The sequence below is a fragment of the Rana temporaria genome, chromosome 5 (assembly GCF_905171775.1).
Source record: "Rana temporaria chromosome 5, aRanTem1.1, whole genome shotgun sequence".
NCBI lineage: Eukaryota > Metazoa > Chordata > Amphibia > Anura > Ranidae > Rana > Rana temporaria.
Genome location: NC_053493.1, coordinates 137,992,712 through 138,016,276, shown reverse-complemented (window position 1 = coordinate 138,016,276; position 23,565 = coordinate 137,992,712). Strand labels below are relative to the sequence as shown.

General features: G+C 40.7%; 1 protein-coding gene across 4 annotated transcripts in view; it reads right to left on the bottom strand.

Annotated features, from left to right (window-relative positions):
- Positions 1–23,565, bottom strand: part of TPK1 (thiamin pyrophosphokinase 1) — a 689,236-nt gene that overhangs the window by 325,099 nt on the left and 340,572 nt on the right. For all 4 annotated transcript variants that reach the window (XM_040353163.1, XM_040353161.1, XM_040353162.1 and 1 more), the window contains one exon: positions 603–749. In XM_040353163.1, coding sequence (XP_040209097.1) covers positions 603–749 — 147 coding nt within the window. The remainder of the gene's footprint in view (positions 1–602; positions 750–23,565) is intronic.

The window sequence follows — 23,565 nt, the reverse complement described above, 5'->3', positions numbered from 1 at the left end:
CCAGAGCCCGTGAACCCAGAAGAAAGACCAAGGGAAGATGGAAGCCCTGTCAGCAGTGACAGCGTGCCACTGGTGGGCTTTGTTCTAAGGTAAGTATTTCATAATCTGCTAGCATGGGATGCCTTACATTTGTTTTTGTTTTGTTTAACTGCAGCGGTTTACTACAGCTTTAATAAGACACAATCACGGTCTATGTGGATCTCGCTATTATCATTTTGGCATAAGAGAGTTATGGGCAATGAAAGAACTATTTTCCCCTGACCTCCAACATTTCCAGTTTGTTCCAAATCAATAGCTGGTCAGAACTATCAACTACTCAACCAACTGAGCCTGTGCCAGCCTGCATATATTTGGTTTGTGAATATCTTGCAGGCTTTAAAATTATTTCATAAACACTTTGGTGAGTACTTCATAATGTTTCTTGTTCTGTTGCATTAGCTTTTTTTCAACATAAAACTTTTTGACGGTTGCGCATGAAATAGTTAATGATCCTTCCATGACAGGAATAAGACATGAATGTCATATAAATCATCACATATCCACTGTATGGCAAATAAACTTATAACAATGATTGTCAGGAGAGCTGACAGTTTTGTACTTACAGGCTGCAGAAGATAGATAAGAGATGAATCCTGAATCACTAATACAGGGATGGAGGTGATTTTGACAGCATGATAGAGTGTCTCCACTGAAGCCATAATCTGGTCAAAACGTCCCCCAAGTCCACCCAGAACAACAATGACATCCACCTTAATAAAGAATATAAAAGTGTGTAAATACACAAGACAAAGATACATTTGGAAATAACCGAGAACATATCAGAAACAAGCATCACAGCTTGACATTTGTTTATTTGATGACTTATTCAAGAAAGCATAAAGAGAGAACATGTTGTTTACATAGGATGCACAGTAGGAAGAAAGGAAATAAACCAATTTGACATAAAAAAGTAATAGTTTTTACCAGTGTAAGTGTATTGTGCTTCATATACTAATAGTTATTAATATCTTAGTATTACACATAAATAAGATATATATTAGTTGCTAAAGAAAAGTTCAGGGAAAATAAATAAATCATTTTGGAGGGATACACTTTGTTTTCAACAAAAGTACTTTGGGTATACCGTACATGGTATGCCCCATTGTTCCAGCACGGCTTCTAAATTGTCTGAATTTGCTGGGACCATCCCAGTTGGTGTTGGAGCAGCCCTGGCAATAGCTTCTATAATAAAACAAAGCATGTGAACACTGATGCAGGCTTTGTTTGTACATATACTCCAACAATATGATTGTTAGAGCATATTTAGACTTAAAGGGGTTGTAAAGATACAATGTTTTTCCCCTAAATAGCTTCATTTACCATAGTGCAGTCCTCCTTCACTTACCTCATACTTCGATTTTGCTTTTATGTCCTTATTTCTTCTGAGAAATCCTCACTTCCTGTTCTTCTGTCTGTAACTCCACACAGTAATGCAAGGCTTTCTCCCTGGTGTGGAGTGTCGTGCTCGCCCTCTCCTGTAGTCCAAGGCAGGGGGCGAGCATGACACTCCACACCAGGGAGAAAAATCACAAAAAATGCATAGGTGTGAATTCAGCCTTTAGGGATGCAGGCCCAACAGCATCAGCACCAGTGGCTGCAATAGTAACCCACTCATATTTGCTGGAGTCCTGGAGACCATAGCAATAGACCCCTAAATGGTATCTGTGACCACAATACTAACTCCCATTGGTGTCAGAGGCATTATTATTAATCCCCCCACATTAGTAGTCAGTGTTGTTAACCACTCATCCTCCTGCACTGGTGCTCAATTGTGGTGCTACTTAAATCACAGATTGGTGGCAAGTAAGAATAAAATTTAAGCCCTTAGGGGTTAATTACCTGCTCCCGTTGCTCTCTCTCAAAAAGGCTGGAGCTTTACTTGCATTGTCAGGTAAAGCTTACTTTTCCTGACAGTGTAGTCTATTTTACTGCTGAGTGCTGGAAAGCACAAAGCATCCCACCACTGCTCTGCTGGTGGGTACAGCTCGTCATGCATTGCCGCGCCATGAAATCACATAAACCCCATTGCTAGGGCAACTGCTCCTCCTGTCCTCATCTTCCTGGCTTTGCTGGGTCTACATCGCTAGAACCAAATTGCCTAACAGAGTATAATGAGTCTTTGCCATACTCATCAGTAATATTCTCTCTGCCTCTTGTGTAAGCATGTCTTGTGCGTGTCTGATTATGTAAGTTTCATGCCAAGACTAACTAGTCGATCAGAGTAAAAGTGGGATGCATAAGATAGTTGGCCTTCAGACTCAGGCAGAATAAATCTGGTCCTGTCCAGTATTAAATATTTTGTGCTCCGTTGGTACCTGGTACCCGCTTGCCTTGCAAAAATGTATCCAACTGTATCCCCCCTATGCTTTAGAGATTGTGGGCATATGGGTTCACTACTGCATATCTTTTGGCAGTGCCCCAGAATCAGAGTGTTCTGGAACACAATTTTCCACTCACTGAGGCCTCGTACCTCAGGACCCCAGGCCAGCTCTTCTCAATCAACAAATAGCTAAAACCTCTAAATTTACTCAAAACCTGATTAGGTTTATCCTACTTGGGATTAAAATCATGATCGCCCGGGCCTGGAAGAGCAGTAGCATCTAATTTCTCAAGGCAAAACGGAAAATCTCTTGGTTAATGTCACAAGAGAAAATGACAAGTATCCTTCAAAATTCTGTTAAAATTTATTAGCTGACCTGGGAACCCTGGGCTACCTCTATGAGCGTTACCCTCTAATCCAGCATCTATTTTCTATTTTTAATTCTTGATTTCTTATTTTAATTTCTTCACCATTTTTATCAAGCTAATGACTTCTGACCTCCCGCACAGGCATCTCTCAATTCTTTTGTAATCTTCTGTTTTCCCTTTCCTTTTCTATCTATCCTTCCATCTCTCCCTGAACTCCTCCTTTTACACAATGGTTCCAGATTTTTACCACCTTTACCGGACTCTCTGGTTGCTCAGTAAGTTGTCACCGCTGATGGGGTGGTATGACTATTTGCTTACAAGATCCCAGCTCAGGGGGGCAGGCCTCCTGACCTTATGGTACTTTCAATCCACAACATTCTGAACAGTGGGGTAACATTTTCCATTCATGCTTATTCTCTGAACACACCCTCAATATAGAGAATACAAATAATATGTTATAATGTTTTACTGTTTAAGGGGATCATTTCTAAATTGTGCCTCTGGTGACAATGCAAAGCCTCATTTACAAAATGATATACCCAGGGTTATTCCTCTAGAGACTTCAGGATCACAGCACTACTTGGTACGTTATACTCACAGCAATGCTATCGTATGTTCCCCCCTACTTTTTTTTTCTAGGGTTATTCTCCCTTGATAGCTCAATGTTTTTGTATAGTTATCTTACCTGTGGCAACCAATGCCTTTTCTCGTGTATTGATTGTTTATACTCTTGTTTTAAAACCAATAACAATTATTGAAAGTAAATATTCTGGCCCGGATTCAGAAAGGACTTACGACAGCGTATCTCCAGATACGCCGTCGTAAGTCCAAATGAGCGCCGTCGTATCTATGCGCTGATTCATAAAGGCAGTTACATCTGAATTTGGCCAAGATACGACTGACGTAAGTCTCTTACGCCGTCGTATCGTGGGTGCATATTTACGCTGGCCGCTAGGGGCGCTTCCGTAGATTTACACATCAAATATGCAAATGACCTAGATACGCCAATTCAGAAACGTACTTGCGCCTGTCGGATTTATCTACGCTGTTTACGTAAGGCGTATGTCCGGCGTAAGTTTATCCCTCACAAAGCAGGGGTAAGTCATGTTAAGGTATGGACGTCGGAACAGCGTCGTATTTTATGTCGTTTGCGTAAGTCGTACGTGAATGGGGCTGGGCGTAAGTTACGTTCACGTCGACAAAGCATTGAGCCGACGTATCTTAGGGAGTATTTGCGACGTGATTATGAGCATGCGCGCGTGTGTGCCGTTCGATCGGACATGCATTTACATGGGGTCACGCTTCATTACAATACAACACGCCCACTGCCTTGCTACTTTGAATTACGCGGGCTTACGCCGGCCCATTTACGATACGCCTACGTAACTTTGGGAGCAAGTGCTTTCTGAATACAGTACTTGCCTCTCAATGTTACGTTGGCGTAGTGCATGGAAGATGCGTTACGCCCGCTCAAAGATACGACAATGTATCTGAATCGCGGCCTCTGTGCTTAATCATACTCTTTTGTTATCAAACACATCAACTACTGGTACAGCACCAAATGTAAATTCTGAGGGTCCCCAGGGTAGCCAGCAGCCTTGGCTTGCGCCACAGTATATTGTTAGCCAGAGAATTGGTAAAACCAATGCACTGTATTGTAGGTTATATTTTCACATGATAGAAAAAGTTTGTGACATCAGTGGGGAGTTCTTTTCTTGTTTTTATCATTCTTTATTTATATTGTCGCATTGCAAGAGCAAAGAAGCCAGATGCACATACACGGATTACATTGTAGTGTCGAATGGTTGGCTAGTTTTTTTTAAACAAAAGACAGTTTTAGTATTCACCTGTGTACTGCCTAAGTGGCCATACTCCAGAGTTGTCTGTATTTGTGAGCTGCTATACTGTATATAGTGCATAGAATTGTTATACTTTGTGTATGAAATTACCTACTCCAGTGTGCCTTTTTATTCTAAAGTAAACTTACATTTATTTATTTCTGTGCAATTTATTATAGATTCTGAAAATCCTAGTACAATTTATTAGATTTATGTTAAATAGAAATAAAGTACATATTGAACACATTCATTGTACTGCTACTAACAAAGTAATGAAGTCCTCAGAGAAGCACTTCGCTCCTGCAGCATAATATTTAATCTTTCCTAATGTGCAATATCAATGTAGAATCTTATGTAATAAGGACACACATGGTAGTAACTCATGTAATTTTCACTTAATGTTGCACAGTAATTTCACTGCAGCTACTTTTAAGGGAATTTACCAATCAGGTACGTGGTTAACAAAAAAGTTCATATTTTTTATACTAGCTTAAAATAAATTTGTTTTGGGGAGATGGGAAAACAAAACTTGCAGATGCTGAATTCCAATTAAAATATTCTCTACTATTACAACTGATAGAATTAAAGCATTGAGGCTATTAATGTATGGTATTTGGTATATTTTAAATAAAATTTGAATATAAGGGAAACAAAATGATCTGTACTTAGGTCCAGCAACATGCATCTTGATGCTTTGGCACAAAGGTTAACCACTTGCCTACTGGGTATTTTCACCCCCTTCCTGCTCAGGCCCTTTTTTAGCTTTCAGCATTGTCGCACTTTGAATAACAATTCTGCGGTCATGCAGGACTGTACCCATATGGAAATTTTACAATTTTTTCACACAATTAGAGCTTTCTTTTGGTGGTATTTAATCACCACAGTTTTTTTTTTCCTTAGTTTCTACTATAAAATTTAGCAAACAGGTATACTGATAGAGTGTACTGATGGGCACTGATGAGGCGGCACTGGTGAGGATGCACTAATGAGGCTGCATAGATTGGCGGCACTCATGTGCACTAACAGGCAGCACTAATGGGCACTGATAGGCTGCACTGATGAGGCGCGACTCGCGGGTACTGAGGTGGCACTGATAGGCAGTACTGATGAGCACTATGTGGGCTGCACTGATTACCAGTGTAAATATCCCCTTCCGATAACTGGCAAGTGTGTTTACATCATGATCAGCTGTGATTGGACACAGCTGATCGCCTGGTAAAGAGCCACTGCGATTACCCAATCCAAAGAACGCAGAGATCACAGAGCGCCGCAGTAAGCACAGTGCTCTGGGAAGACGCCAATAGTCGGCAAGTGGTTAAATAATTTTAGGCCTGAAGATTAGTTAAATCCCACAACATTATATATCTTTTTAAAACAGAGACCCTAGAAAATAAAAATGGTGATAGTTCCAATTTAATTTATCACACACTATTTGTTCAACTGTTCTAACAGATGCAACATTTCAGTAAAAAATACACTAAAGGTATTTTAAGACACACAAACACAAAATATATTACCCAATTGTTTGGTAAAATATATATAAAAAAAATAAAATATTTGTTTGTGCTGAATAAATACTCAGCATGCCACTCTCTAAATTTGCATGTACTGTACTTACAAAACGACAATGAACTTCGGTACTCTAAATTTTCCATAGGCAACACTTTAAAATCCCCTACAAGTCATCAGTTTAGAATTAACCATGAATCACATGCTTAAAAGTATTGCTCTACCTCCAGTGTGCACAGTGATCTGTAACAGTGTATTGCAAGTGACAATTTCATACATAGGTTCTCCCGACAGGTGTTTAAATTTGTGTGTGCATGTACAAGGGGGCGGGGCGAGCTAAACTTTACTGTTTTTTGCTTTCACTAAAACTATGTTAATGCCCCATGGGGACAAAAGGTCCCCTATGTGACATAATATTTTTAAGGTTCTCTTTATTGAGACATCAGATGAGATCTAAAGTCTCACCTGCCCTCCATTAAAGCTAATGACACCAGAAACTGAAAGTGTCCTTTTACACATCACTTTTAGGTTCATTCTAGCTAGGGAATATCAGCAAATGGATGTTTGCTGGTCTCCCTCCTCTCCAAACCAGTAACACCTGTCATACTGGTCCTGGGCCCATATTTGGGACAGCAGAGCATGGAAAGCATGGTGAGGGGGGTGTCAATAGGACAGGGGTGTCCAAGATCAACAGGTAATAAATCTGTTGGGTTAATGCTAGTGATAGACAGCATAATATATGTAATTTAAAATTTTGCGTAATCCAATAAGGGCATTTTTATTGGACAGGGGCAAGAATTCTTGGCAAGAATCTCTTGCCGCCCGAGTGTACACACTGACCGCGGTTCTCTTTAAAGGCAAGAACACGGTGACATCATCGCGTACGACGAGCATGCGCTCGTCACATTCGATGCCGTCGCCACCATCTTGATTCACCCTACCTATGCGTCAAAGTCATTTTGAGCATGCGCGGGTTTCCACGGCGACAGGTAAGTATACACACTCTCGGGTTTCTCGTCGGGAAACAGGCCGACAAGAATCTCGACAAGTAAAAAGAGGGCAAGTTCACTTTTTTTCTTGTCGAGATTCTGGCCAGATTTCCAGACGAGAAACCTGAAAGCCTCGTACACCTGAACGGTTTTCTCGGCAAGGATATAATCAAATGTCCTCACTTCTCCTAGTTTCCTACGTCAAGTGATCAGCTTCAACACTCACTGGTGTAAATGTGAACATAGAAGATATCCAATCTACTGCTCTCTGAGTATAAATTAAGAAGGATAAAAGAATCCACTTACAATACTTGACACTTAAGCTGTGCCAGCAGAAAACAGCAAACAGTAAACAGTCTCTAAGAGAAGGCCACACGATGGCTCCAAAGTTCGCCCCCCTCTACAAGTTACATCCAGGGGTGTGGACTTCATCAGTAGGGTGACATTGAAGCTGCACAGTTAAATCTATGGTAGATTTTTAAATATTTTCCAAGGACTGTTTTTGTTTTATATTATTGCCATTTTTGTTATGTTATTTGGACACTGATATACTTTAATTATTTAATTGGAATATAATACTTTTTACACACGTATTTGGTACATTATATACCCCGAGGATTGCCACGATTTTTTTCAGTTGCGCTACACTGTATGTGCGATTTTGGTACACCTGCTAACGTACCCTGCCTCCGATTAGATGTGAGAATCCCAGTATGGGGTTCCCATGATTAGCTGTGGGAGGCAGCCCCATTGAAAGCAATGGGAATCTGCTGGCCCCTACAACTAATTATGGCTATTTGCAAGTAATCGCTCATGCAGAGATCGCATCCAAGTGATTGACCCTTAATGCAAAAAGCTCTTCGAGTTTTTTGAATAAGTTATTGGTATGGAAAAATCCAGCAACTACTTAATGTTGTTCTATTGAATGATAGCGTGATGATGAAGATAAATGAAACCTAACATCCTTTGTGCCACTACTCTTCAGCCACTAGATGGTGCATGTATACAATCTGCAGCACCAATAGGAAAAAGGTCATAACATAGATGCTGGGTTTGCTGAAATTGACATGACTTTCTTTTTACATCTCCCCAGACAGAAGCCGTAACTCATATGCCAACAAGTAATTATTTGGGTTATCAGGTTTGCCCAGGGAATGCATTTGCATATTGTTGACATGGACACAAGTAATGTGTCAGTTAAGTCTATTAAGATTTCTTCAGCACTTTGAGATTCTTAACCAGTTCCAGTGATAGATTATTGCCATACAATAACTTCTATGACACACTTTATTAGATCTTTTTAGTTTTACATTTCAAAAACTCAGATTAGGGTCAGCTCTTCTCCTGTGCAAAGTATTTCTGACAGTTACATGACCCAGTGAAGAGTTTGTAATATGTTTCTACAGGTATACATTGCACATATAATACTTCTAACTTACTACATTAAACAATATACATAATGTGTTATATGATTTAGTGAGTTAGAAGTGTTACAACAACATAACAGCCAACAGCGATTGACAGCCCGGAGGCTGAACAACAAACAGGACTTGGTATGCACTGGGGCCAGTATGGATACTCAAGTCTCAGTAGTGACCCCCTCCACTCAACTGTGTCTCCACAAGTACATAATTTGGCCTCATTGACAGCATGGCCCTGATCCCATGGCTGAATTATTATAAAGCCTGACAGGACTTTGAAAGGACAGCCAATAGGAACTGTTCACATCTTCCAGGGAGTGACATGGACACTCGAAGAAGGGTGAAAAGACATGCCTTTAAATAATTAAAAAAAACTTTATATAAAGATACTTTTTTTATTCTTTAACACAAATGGAGAGTGTAATGATTTCCTTCAGCCACAAAAGTAAAAGGTGTAAGTCCAAAAGCACTGATAAAGACATCTTTTGTTAGCAACATAAAGCCTGATACAATACAACTGTGATGTTATGTATGCTGGTAACATACATACAAAGTAAGACGACTAGGAGGAGGCCATAGAAAGAATGATTAAAATGCTTCATGGTTGGCTTTGAACAATGAATTTCTGTGCTCTGCCAGTTTGATGCTTTTAATGCAAAGGAAAAAAAGGGCGTTCTCAGGCTACAGAGGAAAAAAAAAAATAATCAAATCTAATTAAAAACAAATGATCTGACAAAAGCAATAATAGAGAAGTACATTTTAATAAGGCAGTTAAATGTAACCCAAGTGAATAGAGAAAAGTACAATGAGCAGTTGGAGAATAGAATTCTAAAGTTTTATATATTTTCCTTGCAGTAACGAAGGAAGGGAAAAACAAAGAATATGCCTAAAGTTTGACAGCCTGCATAAAATATCCTGTTGGGATTCTCAGTGCTAAAACCTGTTATATTTCAATAAATGACTAATAAATCATATCTAAATGAAACTCAGCATGCTATGTATAATAATAACCTTTGTTTTCTGACAAGAGAGGAACCATGACACTTAGCTAATATTAAAGAGGAGCTCCAGGCTCCTTCAGAAAAAAATAAAAGTCAGCAGCTACAAATACTGTAGCTGCTAACTTTTATTATTAGGACACTTGCCTGTCCACGAATCCAGGGGTGTTTTCATCCCAGCCAATTTTTCAATTGGCACTCTCGGGTACTGCCACCACCATTTCTTGTAAAGGAAACTGGCAGAGAAGCCTAGCAGCTTCACAGCCGGTTCCCTACTGCGATTTTGTCGTGGCAAGATCAGCCGGAAGTTGGAGTGGGTACTTGCCAAAACAAGGGTACCCACGCCCTCCGAAAGGTGCCAAATGTGACAGCAGAAAGGGGGAGGCAAACTTGCAGAGCTTCCCCTTTTGGGTGGAGCTCCGCTTTAATGATTGATTTTTGAACAGAACACAAACATAAATGTGTTAATTTCACAGTCCAAAAAGTATTTGGAATATTTCATAGAAATACGACTAAGGCCTAGTACACACGAGAGGATTTATCCGCGGAAACGGTCCGGAGGACCGTTTCCGCGGATAAATCCTCTGGCGGATTTTGATCTGATGGTTGTACTAACCATCAGATCAAAATCCGCGCGGAATTCCCTCCGCGGTGACGTGCGCGACGCTGTAATATAAGGACTTCCACGCATGCGTCGAATCATTACGACGCATGCGAGGGAGGGAATCGGACGGGTTGATCCGGTGAGTCTGTACAGACCATCGGATCAATCCGCTGGACTGGATTCCAGAGGATCGATTTCTTAGCATGCTAAGAAATTTTGATCCGCTGGAAAACCATCGGCCCGATAAATATCCGCTGGGTTGTACACACCAGCGGATCTATCCGCTGAAAGTGATCCGCGGATAAATTCCAGCGGATAGATCCTCTCGTGTGTACGGGGCCTAAGAGTATACGTCTAGGTTTGTCCCTAGCATGTTTGAATCCACTTACGGTTTCTTTCTTCTTGCTATCCTGGGACCAAGTCCTTTTGTTCTTGTTATTAGCTTTACATTGAAAATACTGTCCAACTGAACTGAACTTTTCTACAAACTGTACATATTACGTTTCTGAAGTCTCTTCTAATATGTTACATCCATCAGACCTATCACTATTGTTGTTGTCCGTATCTGGACTCTTATCGATATATTTTTGTAACTGAGGTCTCCGGAACTGGACACATTATTCTAAATGAGCTCTAACTAAAGTTCTATATAGTGAAATCAGGACCTCCTTTTGTCTGCTGGTGTCCCCTTTGGTGATAAATAAAGATCTATATAGGGAAATCAGGACATCTAGTCTCCTGTTGGTGATCCCACTGCCTGACCACACTATGCTCATTTTGCAATTATATGAAATAAATATCCCCCAAACCTTTTTCCTCTGTAGTGCTGGCCAAACTACACCCATAATATTACACTCATCCCATACTATCAAGGGATGATTTGTCCCTTCGTACATTATTATGTTTAGAGGATTTAACTGATTTGACCAATCTTCCAGCAATGCCAAATCATGTCAATGTTATAGACACCTCAACCCTACTGCACAGCTTTGTGTCATCAGCAAAAAGACATACCTCACACACCAACCCTTTAGTTATATCTCTTACACACACAATAAAAAGAACAGGATCTGGTACAAAGCGTGGTTGCACGCTACTAGTGACTGGTCTATATTCCAAATTAACCCCATTTACAACTACACTCTGATGTCTATCATTTTACCAACTGCATATCTACTGAACAATCTAATGAATGAGTCCTGGCTTGTACAACTTTTTTATTAGATCATTATGTGGAACTATATCAAATGCTTTTCTGATCAACAAATGCTCAGCTGGTCAAGGCTCTGGAGAAATCCCAAATGTAATGATAAGATCTGCCCAGGTGCCTGTACCGGCAGCTGGCTCAGCCTTTCAGCGCTCTGATGGCAGACTGAGTCAGCTGCTCCCATCCCCTGCACAGCCCGCCCTGGAGGGGTAGGGCAAAGAGCTGGTGGCTGAAGGTGGCTGATCCCTCAGCGCTAGGTATACAGGCGGCAGAGAACAGAAATGGAATGATGCTGCTTCTTAATAGTATTGAAATGAGGGGGTAAAAAAAAAGTTTATGGTACAAGGAGAGAATGTCACTTCCTGGGGAAGGGTGATGAGGGAATGAGGAGTATGTCAAACTGATTTATAGGTCTTACAGTGTTACAAAGGTGGACTAAATTGTATTTTTTTTTTAATATTTTGTTAAATACAAATTTCCGATCAGTAACTATCAGTGGTTATAAAATATTGCCATGGTCTCCATTGCCAGGGATTGCGAGAGAGCAGTGTCATGTGAGACAGAGTATTTTTCAGTGTCCGAAAGCCTCTATATACAGATGTTGCATAGAAAGGCTAGGTTCACTGTAAACTTTTAATGCAACTAAAACCTCATATTTAGACAAGTATTACGTTTTCTAACTAGAATAGTCTTACTTTCAATGATTCTTTCCTATTAGCTCCAAAAAGTTCTGCCAGAAGTACAGTGGGATATGAACTCTCAGCAGCTGCAGAGGAACTGGGTCTAATACTGACACCAATCCTGGTGTTGTGTTCAGCTCCCTCCCCTTGCTTAGGCATTCATAAAGCACAGCACCATCCCAGAAACAGACAGAAATATAAATCCATTACCTGTATATTTAGCTGTTTGTCTTTAGTTTAACTTTTAAGTGACAGTACACAAATAACATTCAAGTACAATTAAGAAATACAGGCGTATGACTCCAAACCATATATTTCTATCATCATTCTTCTCTTTTATTTCAGGAGACTTTGGAATGACTAGAACTTAAAGTGGAGTTTCACCCATAAATATAACATTACATCAGAAGTTTTAAAAAAATGTCATTAGTCCTTTAAGATTTTTTTTTTTTTTTTAGATGCCTTCAAAGTGTTGTTGCTAGGCAGAATAGTTAATCTTCCCTCTTTCTGCACCTAGGTGCTTAAGCTTCCTAACCTACACTGCAAAGACTCCTGGGAATGTAGTGGGTGTAACTTTCCAGGAGTCTGTGCACTCCCCAGTCTCGAAGAATCATGTGACTTGGACAGCACAGGTGCTGAAACCTGATCTGAATCCTATTACACTGCTTGTGCAGCACTGAGCATGTGCGAGATCTGCAAGGCTGAAATCCAGGAAGTCATACAGTTTGGCTTCATGATGCCCACACTTAAGATGGCCCCAGTCAATTTCTATTTTATAAAGTGTCTAAATGCTGTAACAACCTTACAAAACGGAACTTAGTTTACAGACTAACTTTACTAGAATACATTAAGCTTGTGTATTACAGGGGTATTTATATTTAAAAAGTGAAATTGTGGCTGGAACTCAGCTTTAAAACAAATGTTTATTATGCTTTATGCACATGGTTGCAAGTGGGTTTTCGGTATGCATGGAGCGTAAATAGTTGTTTAGGGGAGCCACAGGTGCATTGGTCAGCCTCCAACTGCAGTGATTGGCTGAACGCTATATGAGGATTTACTTGCATAAACTTGCGCATAGACATACAACTCTGGATGTAGACTAATGCCGCGTACACACGATCATTTTTCAGCATGAAAAAAAAAAACAATGTTTTCCCAACTTCATCATTAAAACGATGTTGCCTACACACCATCGTTTTTAAAAAATGATCTAGCAAAGCGCGGTGACGTACAACACGTACGACGGCACTATAAAGGGGAAGTTCCATTCGCCTTTGGGCTGCTTTAGCTGATTCCGTGTTAGTAAAAGACGATTTGCGCTTTTTTGTCTGTTACAGCGTGATGAATGTGCTTACTCCATTATGAATGGTAGTTTTACCAGAACGAGCGCTCCCGTCTCATAACTTGCTTCTGAGCATGCGCAGGTTTTTTTATGTCCTTTTAGCCCACACACGATAATTTTTTACAACCCGAAAAACGACATCGTTTAAAACAACGTTAAAAAATGCAGCATGTTCGAATTTTTTTTTTTCGTCATTTTTCAGAACCTGAAAAATGATGTGAAGCCCACACACACGATACTTTTAAATGACATTTTTGAAAAACAACGTTTTTTTTTTCATGCCGAAAAATGATCGTGTGTACGCGGCATGAGTCTTGGAAGTGGGGGAAATCTCTCCCCAATGTGGACATGCAGCAATATAAACTGGACAAACCTTAAAAACACTTGTCCACGCTATCAGAAATGTAATTTAACAGGTTGGGCTAACGTTCCATTTTAACAAACATTTATTTAGCAGCAATAAGGAAAAAATGTTGCAGTATAAATATACAACTAAGAAAAATGTTGTAAATGCGATATACAGTGGCAGAGTGTAGAAATTCTGCTGGAAGACAACTAGAACCATAGACAATAATGACATAATAGGGGATGGCAGACAGGGCTTCAGGGGCAAAGCAATTACTGTTTGATTGACATACAATAAAGGAAAACTTTGGCCACAAATTGTAACAATTTCTTTGTCCAGTGAAGTTGGCAACTTCTCTTTAAAACAAGTCATACTCATTAGAACTTGAGGTGTATATGTAATGGTAGATTTACTGCTATCAAAATGTTTTAGAGTGAGTGACAGAGATGAATAATGCACTTGAGAAGACTCATACCATGCAATTTGTAGGTGATGAATGACATATCACATCAAATAATTACTGTAGTGTCACACGGGGTAAGGTAGGCTGCTGATGCAAGTTACTACAATGTTTTCCAACACATAAATATCAAATAAACAATAGCAGTATGAGGGTTTTTTCACAGAATACTGCACATAAAAACTCCCTGTAATGCACTGAAAATTAAGTTAATTGATGTGCATTTTCATGCACACTGCAATGCATTTTATTGTGCATTTTGCGTACGTTTTAAAATAATTTATTCAGAGAGAAAATTTTTTTTTTAACAATTGTACAGAAATGGAGACAGCACATATGATCAACTGGTACAAAAAAGATATAAAAATTGTAGAATAGTGACCAGAGAGTATGTGAGTAGGTGTTACAAAAAAAAAGTAATCTCCAATATGTACAAAACAGACTCAATGTAGTTGAGTGAACCGGAGGATAGACAAAACAGTTCTGAGAAACTCTGTCTATGGACCCCCCCATTTCATCCCACACACCCCTAATGGGATCCTGCTGTACGCGGGTAAAAAGGGGGTATGCCCAGAAACTAAAGGGAGAGGACTAGGCCACTGTCCTAACCAAAATGTTTTAATTTCATATCGTACACTCGGCTGGATTTTCCCAGAAAAAAAGTGTGTAGGCGGCATAAGGCTTCATGTACATGGGCCGTTTTTACAACCTCTCCTGAACGATTTAACTTGACACATAGTAACTCACATTCAAAACATCTGTTTACATGCCGCGTTTGCGTTTCTATATATATATATATATTTTTTTTTTTTCAAAACATCTAAAAATGGAAAATGCCTTATAAACGAAATGCGGCTAAAAGCGAGTTAATGTGTTTAGCTGTGAAATGCCTCTAAACACAGCTTCTGAAACCATTTTTTTGCGTTCCAAAACCTCTAACTCAACTGCCTAGAAATGACTGTAATGCCTCGTACACTCGGCTGGATTTTCCCAGAAAAAAAGTCAGACAAGCTTTTTTTCTAGGAAAGTCTGGCCGTGTGTAGCCTCCATCGGACTTTTTTTTTCGAAAGTCCGACGGCCTTAGATAGAGAACCTGTTTTCTTTCTTTCCGTCGGACTTCTGTCAGACTCATGGCGGATTTTTGCATGGTCAAAAGTCCGACCGTGTGTACAAGGCATAAACGACCCAGTGTACATGTAATGATAAGATAACATAGAGGAGAGTTCAGGAGCAGTTGAAAAAAAGGCTCAACTGCTCCTAAACGTCCGTTTACCACAAGCAGTGTACATTTTTGTGGGGAAAATATTAGCAAATAAAAAAAAAAAACCTATATCATATACAACTTCAACACACGTCATATTTTAATTGAATGTTGTTAAAAATGAATTTTCTCTTTCAATCTGTAGCGCTGTAATTTTCTCTAAAATGCAAAGCAATATGGCTACCTGGAGGAGTTCTGTACACAGATAATGTACAGAACGCCTCCCAGATATGTCATTTCCTGTTTGTGTGATTGGTTCAATGATTTTTCCAGAAGTCTGCACTAAGATACAAATAGGATGTTAAGCATTACCTGTAACAAAAATATAATTTCCCAAAGGGATGGAAACTTTCCTCATTAGAACCCTGTAAGTGCATGAGCTGATTGATAATTATAAAACCAGTCCCATTCACATTTGCACATGGACACAGAGAAACACATAGCTATATCTTTGGAATAACAAAAGGTAGGACTCTGCAACAAAGTTTGCTAAAAATCCTAGCAATGATTGTACATAGATCACCCAGGGGGGAATGTTTTTTACTTAACAAAAGTAGAGTTACACTTTTACTACTTCACAATAGGTTATGACCATCCGATCATATGACAGTGGGCTGCCAGTAAGGGGATAAAACATTAAAACTAGTAATATCTAAAAAAAAAAAAAAAAAATCACCATCCTCATGAATTCCCACATCACTGTTGATATTTCAGATACAAAAACAAGCCATTTAATCCAGTTATCTTACACAGTCCTGTCAGAAGGCATTGCTAAGCTAGTGATCAGGCTCTTTTCTACTGCAGTTGTGCAATGCAACTTAGTCAATTTCCTCCCTCCAACCTGTGACTAAACAATGAAGGAGCAGAAGCACCAGACAAGGTTATCTCTCTGCTCACTCTACTTTGTCCTCTTGTCAGCACATCTGACTGTCTGCTAAAGTTGCCATTCCAAACCAAAGTCTAAATTCTCCTATAATGGGAATCCACATGAGGTTAATAGCAAGACAAACTCCAGCTTGAACCAATGTAAGTATACATATTCCATACCTGGTTGATCACCATGGAAGTGAAAGAATCACTGTAGTAACCTTGCTGTATTTTGAGTCCTGTACCAAGCGGCTGTCCTGCTGCACAGTAACTACAGGAGGTCGCTCTCTCAGCACAGCCATCATTCGGATAACACTTTTGCTTTTTTTTTTCCATTAATGAAAAGTATTCTTTGATTGATCAAAACATCACTGCCCTGCCCCTCCAATGCAAGGTGTTCTCTGAATGGTTTCCATGCTGAGATAACCTCTCTGGCTACTATACAGCAGGGCAACTGCTTGGCACAGGATCCGGTCGACAGCTTAGATCACTGTAGTAGTGGTGGCTTCTACAGTGATTCTCTGCTTCCAAAGGAGACTATAAGTTGAATATGCATACATACATTGGTCCAAACTTACCTGAAATTCAGCTTTAAACATACATTTAACCACCTTTTATATTTACTGTGAGTGCCTGGCAGGTACAGGCACAGTTACGTACATGTACAGTACATGATCGGCTTTCTTCCAGGTTTTTTGGGCACAGCACGAGTTTGGCAGCAGATTTCAGCCAATGAGTTTGGCTGAAACCTGCTGATTGGCCGCATCCAATCACACACAAAATTCTGTGTTTATAAATACACAGAAGTCTGTGTACATGAGAACAGTAATCTGGCTGTCTCTTCTCTCTGAAAAACAGAGTAAAAACAGCCAGATTAGTAAGTAAAAGCTGTACACATTTCACCTGTTGTAGATGTTACCTCCTTCCCAGCCAGTGCCATTAGTACAGTGCCAGTGTAGAGTATCACTGATCATTGTATTAGTGTGACTAGCGACGTTAGTGTCAGTTAGTGACCCTCCCAGCCAGCGTCTGTTAGCCCCAAATTGCCCTCCAACCCATCACACTCCGACTATAAGTTGCTGATCATTACCATTACAGTATAGCGTCTACAATTGCATAAATTCAAGTACATATACTATATACTATAGTTTGTAGATGTTATAACTTCCGCACAGGCCAATATAGACTTATTGGGATTTTTTCCACCGAAAGCTTGTAGCAGAATACATTTTAGCCTAAACAAATGAAGAATCGGTGACATCAATAAAAATTGCAGGATGGATTATAAAGACACTGTACCTGTAAGTGGAATTTTACAGGCAGCAATTAGCACTGTATATCATAAAGAGAAAAAGTGAATGTAGAGAGTTTACAACTACTTTAAGTGTGTTATTTGCAGGATTATTTGATGAAAAGAGACAACCGCTACATCTGAGGACTAGCAAGCTGCAATACACAAATGTTTGGCTTTAGAAACACTTTAAAAGATGTTTTTAACAAACACATACCTGTAACTGCAATAATTTTGTCTTTTCATAACTACACACAGTTCAGCTTTAACAAGACCCTGTCACCAGACTATTGATTTTAATAAAAAATCTTCCCATAAAATCATATGTATGTGCCTTTTACATAATTTAAGAATGTGTTTTACATGTAAATGCCCTCCTTGTGTAGAATCCATAAGCTCAGAGACTTCTGCTGGATGCCACCATCTTGGATGTAATATCAGCAGACCCAGAGCTCAAATTACACTTTATATTCCCCTTTGCTTCTTCCTTGGCAGATCCATAATAGATAAAGAAGCAAGATAAACTAAGGTGATGAGAGGGGCAAAGGAGCTAGGCAAGCACTGACAGTAATTATACACAGTAGCGGAGAGCACAATGACATACAAAGAGGGAAGGAGGGGGTTGTGCAAGGGATTTCACCCTTCCTGGAGTAGTCAATATTTCTAGCAAATTTCCAGGTATGTTGCAAGTGAATAAAAACAATATATATTAATGGAACCAAAACACACTGCAAGTAAACAGTTGGTACTTTTTTTTTTTCTGTGCTAGTACCCAACTCTGGCCTTCCCCCTTTCCTGCCAGTTCCATCCCTTTGCCCACTGGGTGCTCCTCAGCTGCATTTTATGAAAATGTTTTCATATTTTTCAGATGTCTTTAGGATGGTCACAAGAAATGCTGGGGTCTTTTTCCTCTCTGTTGCCTCTTCCCCAGGGCTGACCAGTCCTCATCCATGCAGAAAGCAGTGCTGATGTAATGATGTTAGCGTTATTCTCTATATTATCACACTATGAGTGCAGGGTGCAGCGCTGATTTCCCCTCAAGGGGTAGATACATGACACCCTGCACTCACCGCATTTCCACATCTAGTGGTGGATATCAATTACAATGGGAAGCAGCACTGTAAAGAAGGGGAGTATTGCAGCTAGAGCTGTTGTATTTTTAAACACCTTCTGAGGGCTCATTTAAAATATGCCCAAAGTTGGGCTTTAACTGTGGAGAAGAAAAATATTATATAAAAAACGACACTGTCTAATAGGCTTATCTGGATTACAGTAACGGTCAAACAGAAAGCACTGCTAAGGCAGGTTGGCTTCAGACCTGCAGAGTTTATGTAATACAAATAGCTCCTGTCATTTGGAGTCAACGGACTATTAAACAAGTTAGCTTGCATCAGATTAACACATAACAAGGTCATTAGGACTTGCTCCTAGTCAAATGGATATCACTTTTACAGACAACTTTATTTATAATTTTTTCACACTTATAAGCTTTCAAACTATTTCTGAGCATTTGGCAAAACTGATAACTACTGGTATATTATATTATACTATATTAACTGTGCGAAAATGCTTTTGAGTAATATGACCTCTTTTAAATTATTTTCTTTGAATGCACATTGAGGATTTTCAAAGGCAAAAGATGCATTCTGGGTGTGTCACTTTGCTAGGTAACAACTAATGTCCTGACCACAAGATTTATGAGACCCTACTCAAGGAGGTCTATTCTAAATTTAAAAATGGCTAGGGAATCAGTCAAGAGATTATGGCAGCAGGAGTTATCTGATTTAATGAAGCACACAGCCTTTCTACTTACTAAAAAGCTAATTAATTAAAGCATCTCCAGCATTAACATACTTATAGCTAAGGTGATAACATAAAGAATGACAATTTATCATATAGAAATTTTCTCATCTAAGCATTTCCATAATACATATGGGTACCATTGCATAATGGCACTAGAGGTTAGCATAAGAAAAATCACATTCTGTAGATGCTTATTATATAATAATCCTTTAGCAGGCATAACATTTCAGAATTAAACATAAATTATGGTAATTCAAGGCATATACCTTCTGTGCATTTTTGAAAAAGTTATACAATATATTAATGAGGAAAATCAGGTACTGATATTGACTCTTTCACTATACTGTGTTTGCCTTCATCATGCATGTTACCATCACTGCTTTAGGTTAGGCTGACCCACAAAATAATTAGTCATAAGTTACGAGCCACACAAAAATGTTGACAAAAATGTTGACTTGTAGAAATGATTTCCTCATATTGTCTTTTCTTCAGCTTGAATTCTCTCCCCTTTAGTGTCACCCTAAAGAAGCTCCTGCTACTTTTTTGGGCGACAAGCCTTGCATGATTTGTAAACGCTCGACAATCGTGGCAAAATTGCGCCATGTTTGAGGTACCATTAAGAATAACAACACCCGAGCGGGACCGGATGGTAGCGTGGTGAGCGAGCTCCTCCACCCACGAGAACGAAGCGGCACTAAACGACCGATCCAGGGCACAAAACTGACCCCAAAAGGGTGCGATCCGAACCGGGCACACACTGGGAGGATGACCAACAAACGGAAAGGCTCCGTGAAACCCCAGCGTCTGATGGACATGTTCACAGTACCGCGTGACGGGGGCAGGCAAGATGGCGCCGATGCGACCTCAACTCCCGCGCCTACACACCAGGCCAAAGGCAGCGGAGGGCCTCGATATTCGGGTGGGGAACAGAGGGCTTCTCCCGACGCCCATACCTCTTCACCCTCACCATCAGCCAGCCCAGCAAAGACTCGGATGAGGCTGGATGACGCTGGATGCGGCCCTGCAACGAGCCCTGCCACGGATTCTGGGGAGGACACACGTGAGTTACATGACTCTATTGCAACTTTCCCTACCTCTAACCAGCCTGTGATGGACACAGTCCTCAGAGACATGCTAGTGACACTACGTAGTTCACTACAGGCAGACATGGTGAATTGTATACACAGAGTGAGTGGTGAACTGAGGGAAGTGGAGGGCAGAGTGGAACACATAGAATCCAAGATGGGGGAATATGCCTCCACCATTAACAGTCTGGTGGATGCAAGTGAAGCGCAGGAGGAGAATGATGAATGGATCAGGAATAAGTTAGCAGACCTCGAAGACAGATCCAGGAGGAACAACATGAAAATAAGGGGGGTCCCCGAGTCAGTGCAACCCCCAGACCTGCGATCGTATGCGATCGATCTGTTCTCGTCTCTCCTCCCTGACCTTAACAACGTGGACTTCACTATCGATAGGATCCACAGGCTCCCAAAACCATCCTTCCTCCCTGCTGCCATCCCTAGGGATGTGATCCTGCGCATGACTTTTTTCCATGTAAAAGAACAGCTCATGCAGGCGATGCGCAGGAATGAAAAAATCCCCTCCAGGTTTCAAAACTTACAATTTTACCCTGACCTCTCTCAACATACTCTGCAAAAAAGGAGGAATCTAGGTACAATTACCAAAGCTCTGAGAAACCATGATATCTCCTACAAGTGGGGCTTCCCCACCAAACTCATCATCACTTATAGAGAAAAGTCATTCAATGTAGATTCAGTCGACAGAGGTATTGCCTTACTAAAAACCTGGGAAATTCTGCCAGCCCCTAGAGAGGAAGACAAACCAACCTTGCATAACAATGCAGTCACCCCTGTCTGGAAGCAAGTTACACATAGAAATGCAAGATCACACAAATGAGTTCTTTTTTTTTTTTTTTTTTTCTTTTAAGTTTGGTGCTTTCCTTTTAAGCTTTACCTACGTTCTCCTACAAGTGTGATGATGATCTAATCCTGGATTTATCGAAAACTCGTGGGACCCTGAATGGTTCCTGGGCATGAACTTATCCCCGCTAACACCTGAGCAGCGTCTAGCTGCACCCGGGCATAGCCCTCACGAGCGTTCTTCTGTTGCCATGGTAATGGCTAGTTGTTTGCTGATGTTTCGCCTAACTTCATGTTTTGTTTTTTCGTTCCTTTCTTTTCCTTCTTGTTTTTGGATCTACACAGCCACACTTGACCACTTGAGATGGAATCTGCTCGGAAGCTCCACCCGCTCTCCAACATGCAAAACTCAAATACCTCCACAGACCTCTGAGAGAATTTACCGACCAGGGACCACAGTGAGTAACCTTTACGCCAGACACACTCATCTACTGATGTCTAGACCACCCAGAGGGACCTCAGGTCTCCCAAATGTGACTTTGCCACACAAAACATCACCTCCCGTTACTACTAATGGTGATTAAGGTTTTGTCTATCAACACTAGAGGTATGAATCACCCTGTAAAAAGAAAGTCCCTGTGGAGGGAAGCTATAATACACAAAAGTGACATTATATGCGCTCAAGAAACGCATTTCAGTAGAGATTTAGCGCCTCAGTGCTCCCACAGAAATTTCCCCAATGTATTTACCGCGAATGCGGACACCAAAACTAAGGGAGTCCTAATTGCCATTCGGGACACGGTCACCTTTACCCTGCACAAGGAAATAGCTGATCCTGGTGGTAGATACCTGATTCTGATCTGCGATATCAACTCAGTTGCCTACACCATTGTGAACGTCTATGCTCCAAACGCTCACCAGGTTCAATTTTTCAATAAGCTATTAAGAAAAATACAACCCGTCAAAAGGGGCCTCCTTCTACTATCCGGGGACTTTAATGCTGTGCCCGACATAAACATGGACACCACGTCCAAGGCACTTAGAGCAGGAGTGACGCTACAGGATGCGATCCATCAGGCAGAACTATTTGATGTGTGGAGATGTCACCATTCAGGTGAAAGAGACTTCACCTTCTTCTCGGCCCCGCATCGCACGTACACGAGAATAGATCTGTTTTTGACGGATTACCCTACCCTAACCAGATCCATCTCATCATCTATAAACGACATATCTTGGTCAGACCACGCCTCAATTTCTTTGACTCTTAGAGATGGCTCCATTGCCAATCCATCCCCTGTATGGAGGGCCAACACCTTTTTGTTACAACAACCCGCCAACAGACTACTTATTGAAAATCACCTGAAGGAATTTTTTCTTATAAATGATGTACCTGATCAAGACCCATTCTCCTTGTGGTCTGCTCACAAAGCCTATTTAAGGGGTATACTTATTCAATTGGGGGCCAGGGCAAAGAGGCAGAAGCATTTAAAAATAAAAACCCTCACCGATGAAATCGCAAGGATGGATCGGGAAAACAAACAGGCACCCACTCACACAATCTCTACTAAACTAATGCAACTCAGGAGCGATCTCAGGCTTCTCCTACTGGAGGACTTTGAGAGGCATTCCAAGAGGTTGAGAATGACTTATTATGCACAGGGCAATAGAGCTGGTAGGATGCTGGCCAATAGAATTAAGGGACGTAGGATTAAAGCCAGAATCCCTCATATATTACACCCCGAGCACAAAGCAAAACTACTCCACCCCCAAGATATGGCAGATGCCTTCAGTCAATATTATGGCGCCCTTTATAACCTGAAGGACGACAAAAATACGCCCCAACCCACTATCTCTTCGATAAATGACTTTCTTAATAAAGTCTCCCTACCACAACTTTCCCCATCACAACTAAATTTTCTAAACTCCCCATTTACGGTAGAAGAAATACACAAAACCATTGACTCCCTGCCGACCAACAAATCCCCGGGACCTGATGGATTTGTGGGAGAATATTACCAGCTGTTTAAATCCACCCTGACACCTTACATATTAAAGGTGTTCGACAAAGCTGCCGCCTCTTCGTCCTTCCCCCCAGAAATGCTGGAGGCACTGATTGTGACCTTGCCCAAGCCAGGGAAGACTCCTGACACCCCAGCCAACTTCAGGCCTATATCACTGTTGAACAATGATCTTAAATTATATGCCAAGCTTATTGCGGGTCGATTGGTGGACATACTGCCCACACTGATCCATCCGGATCAGGTGGGATTCACCAAAGGGCGACAGGCCTCGGACGCTACGAGACGATTGGTCAATATCGTTCATCTCGCGGGGGTTCA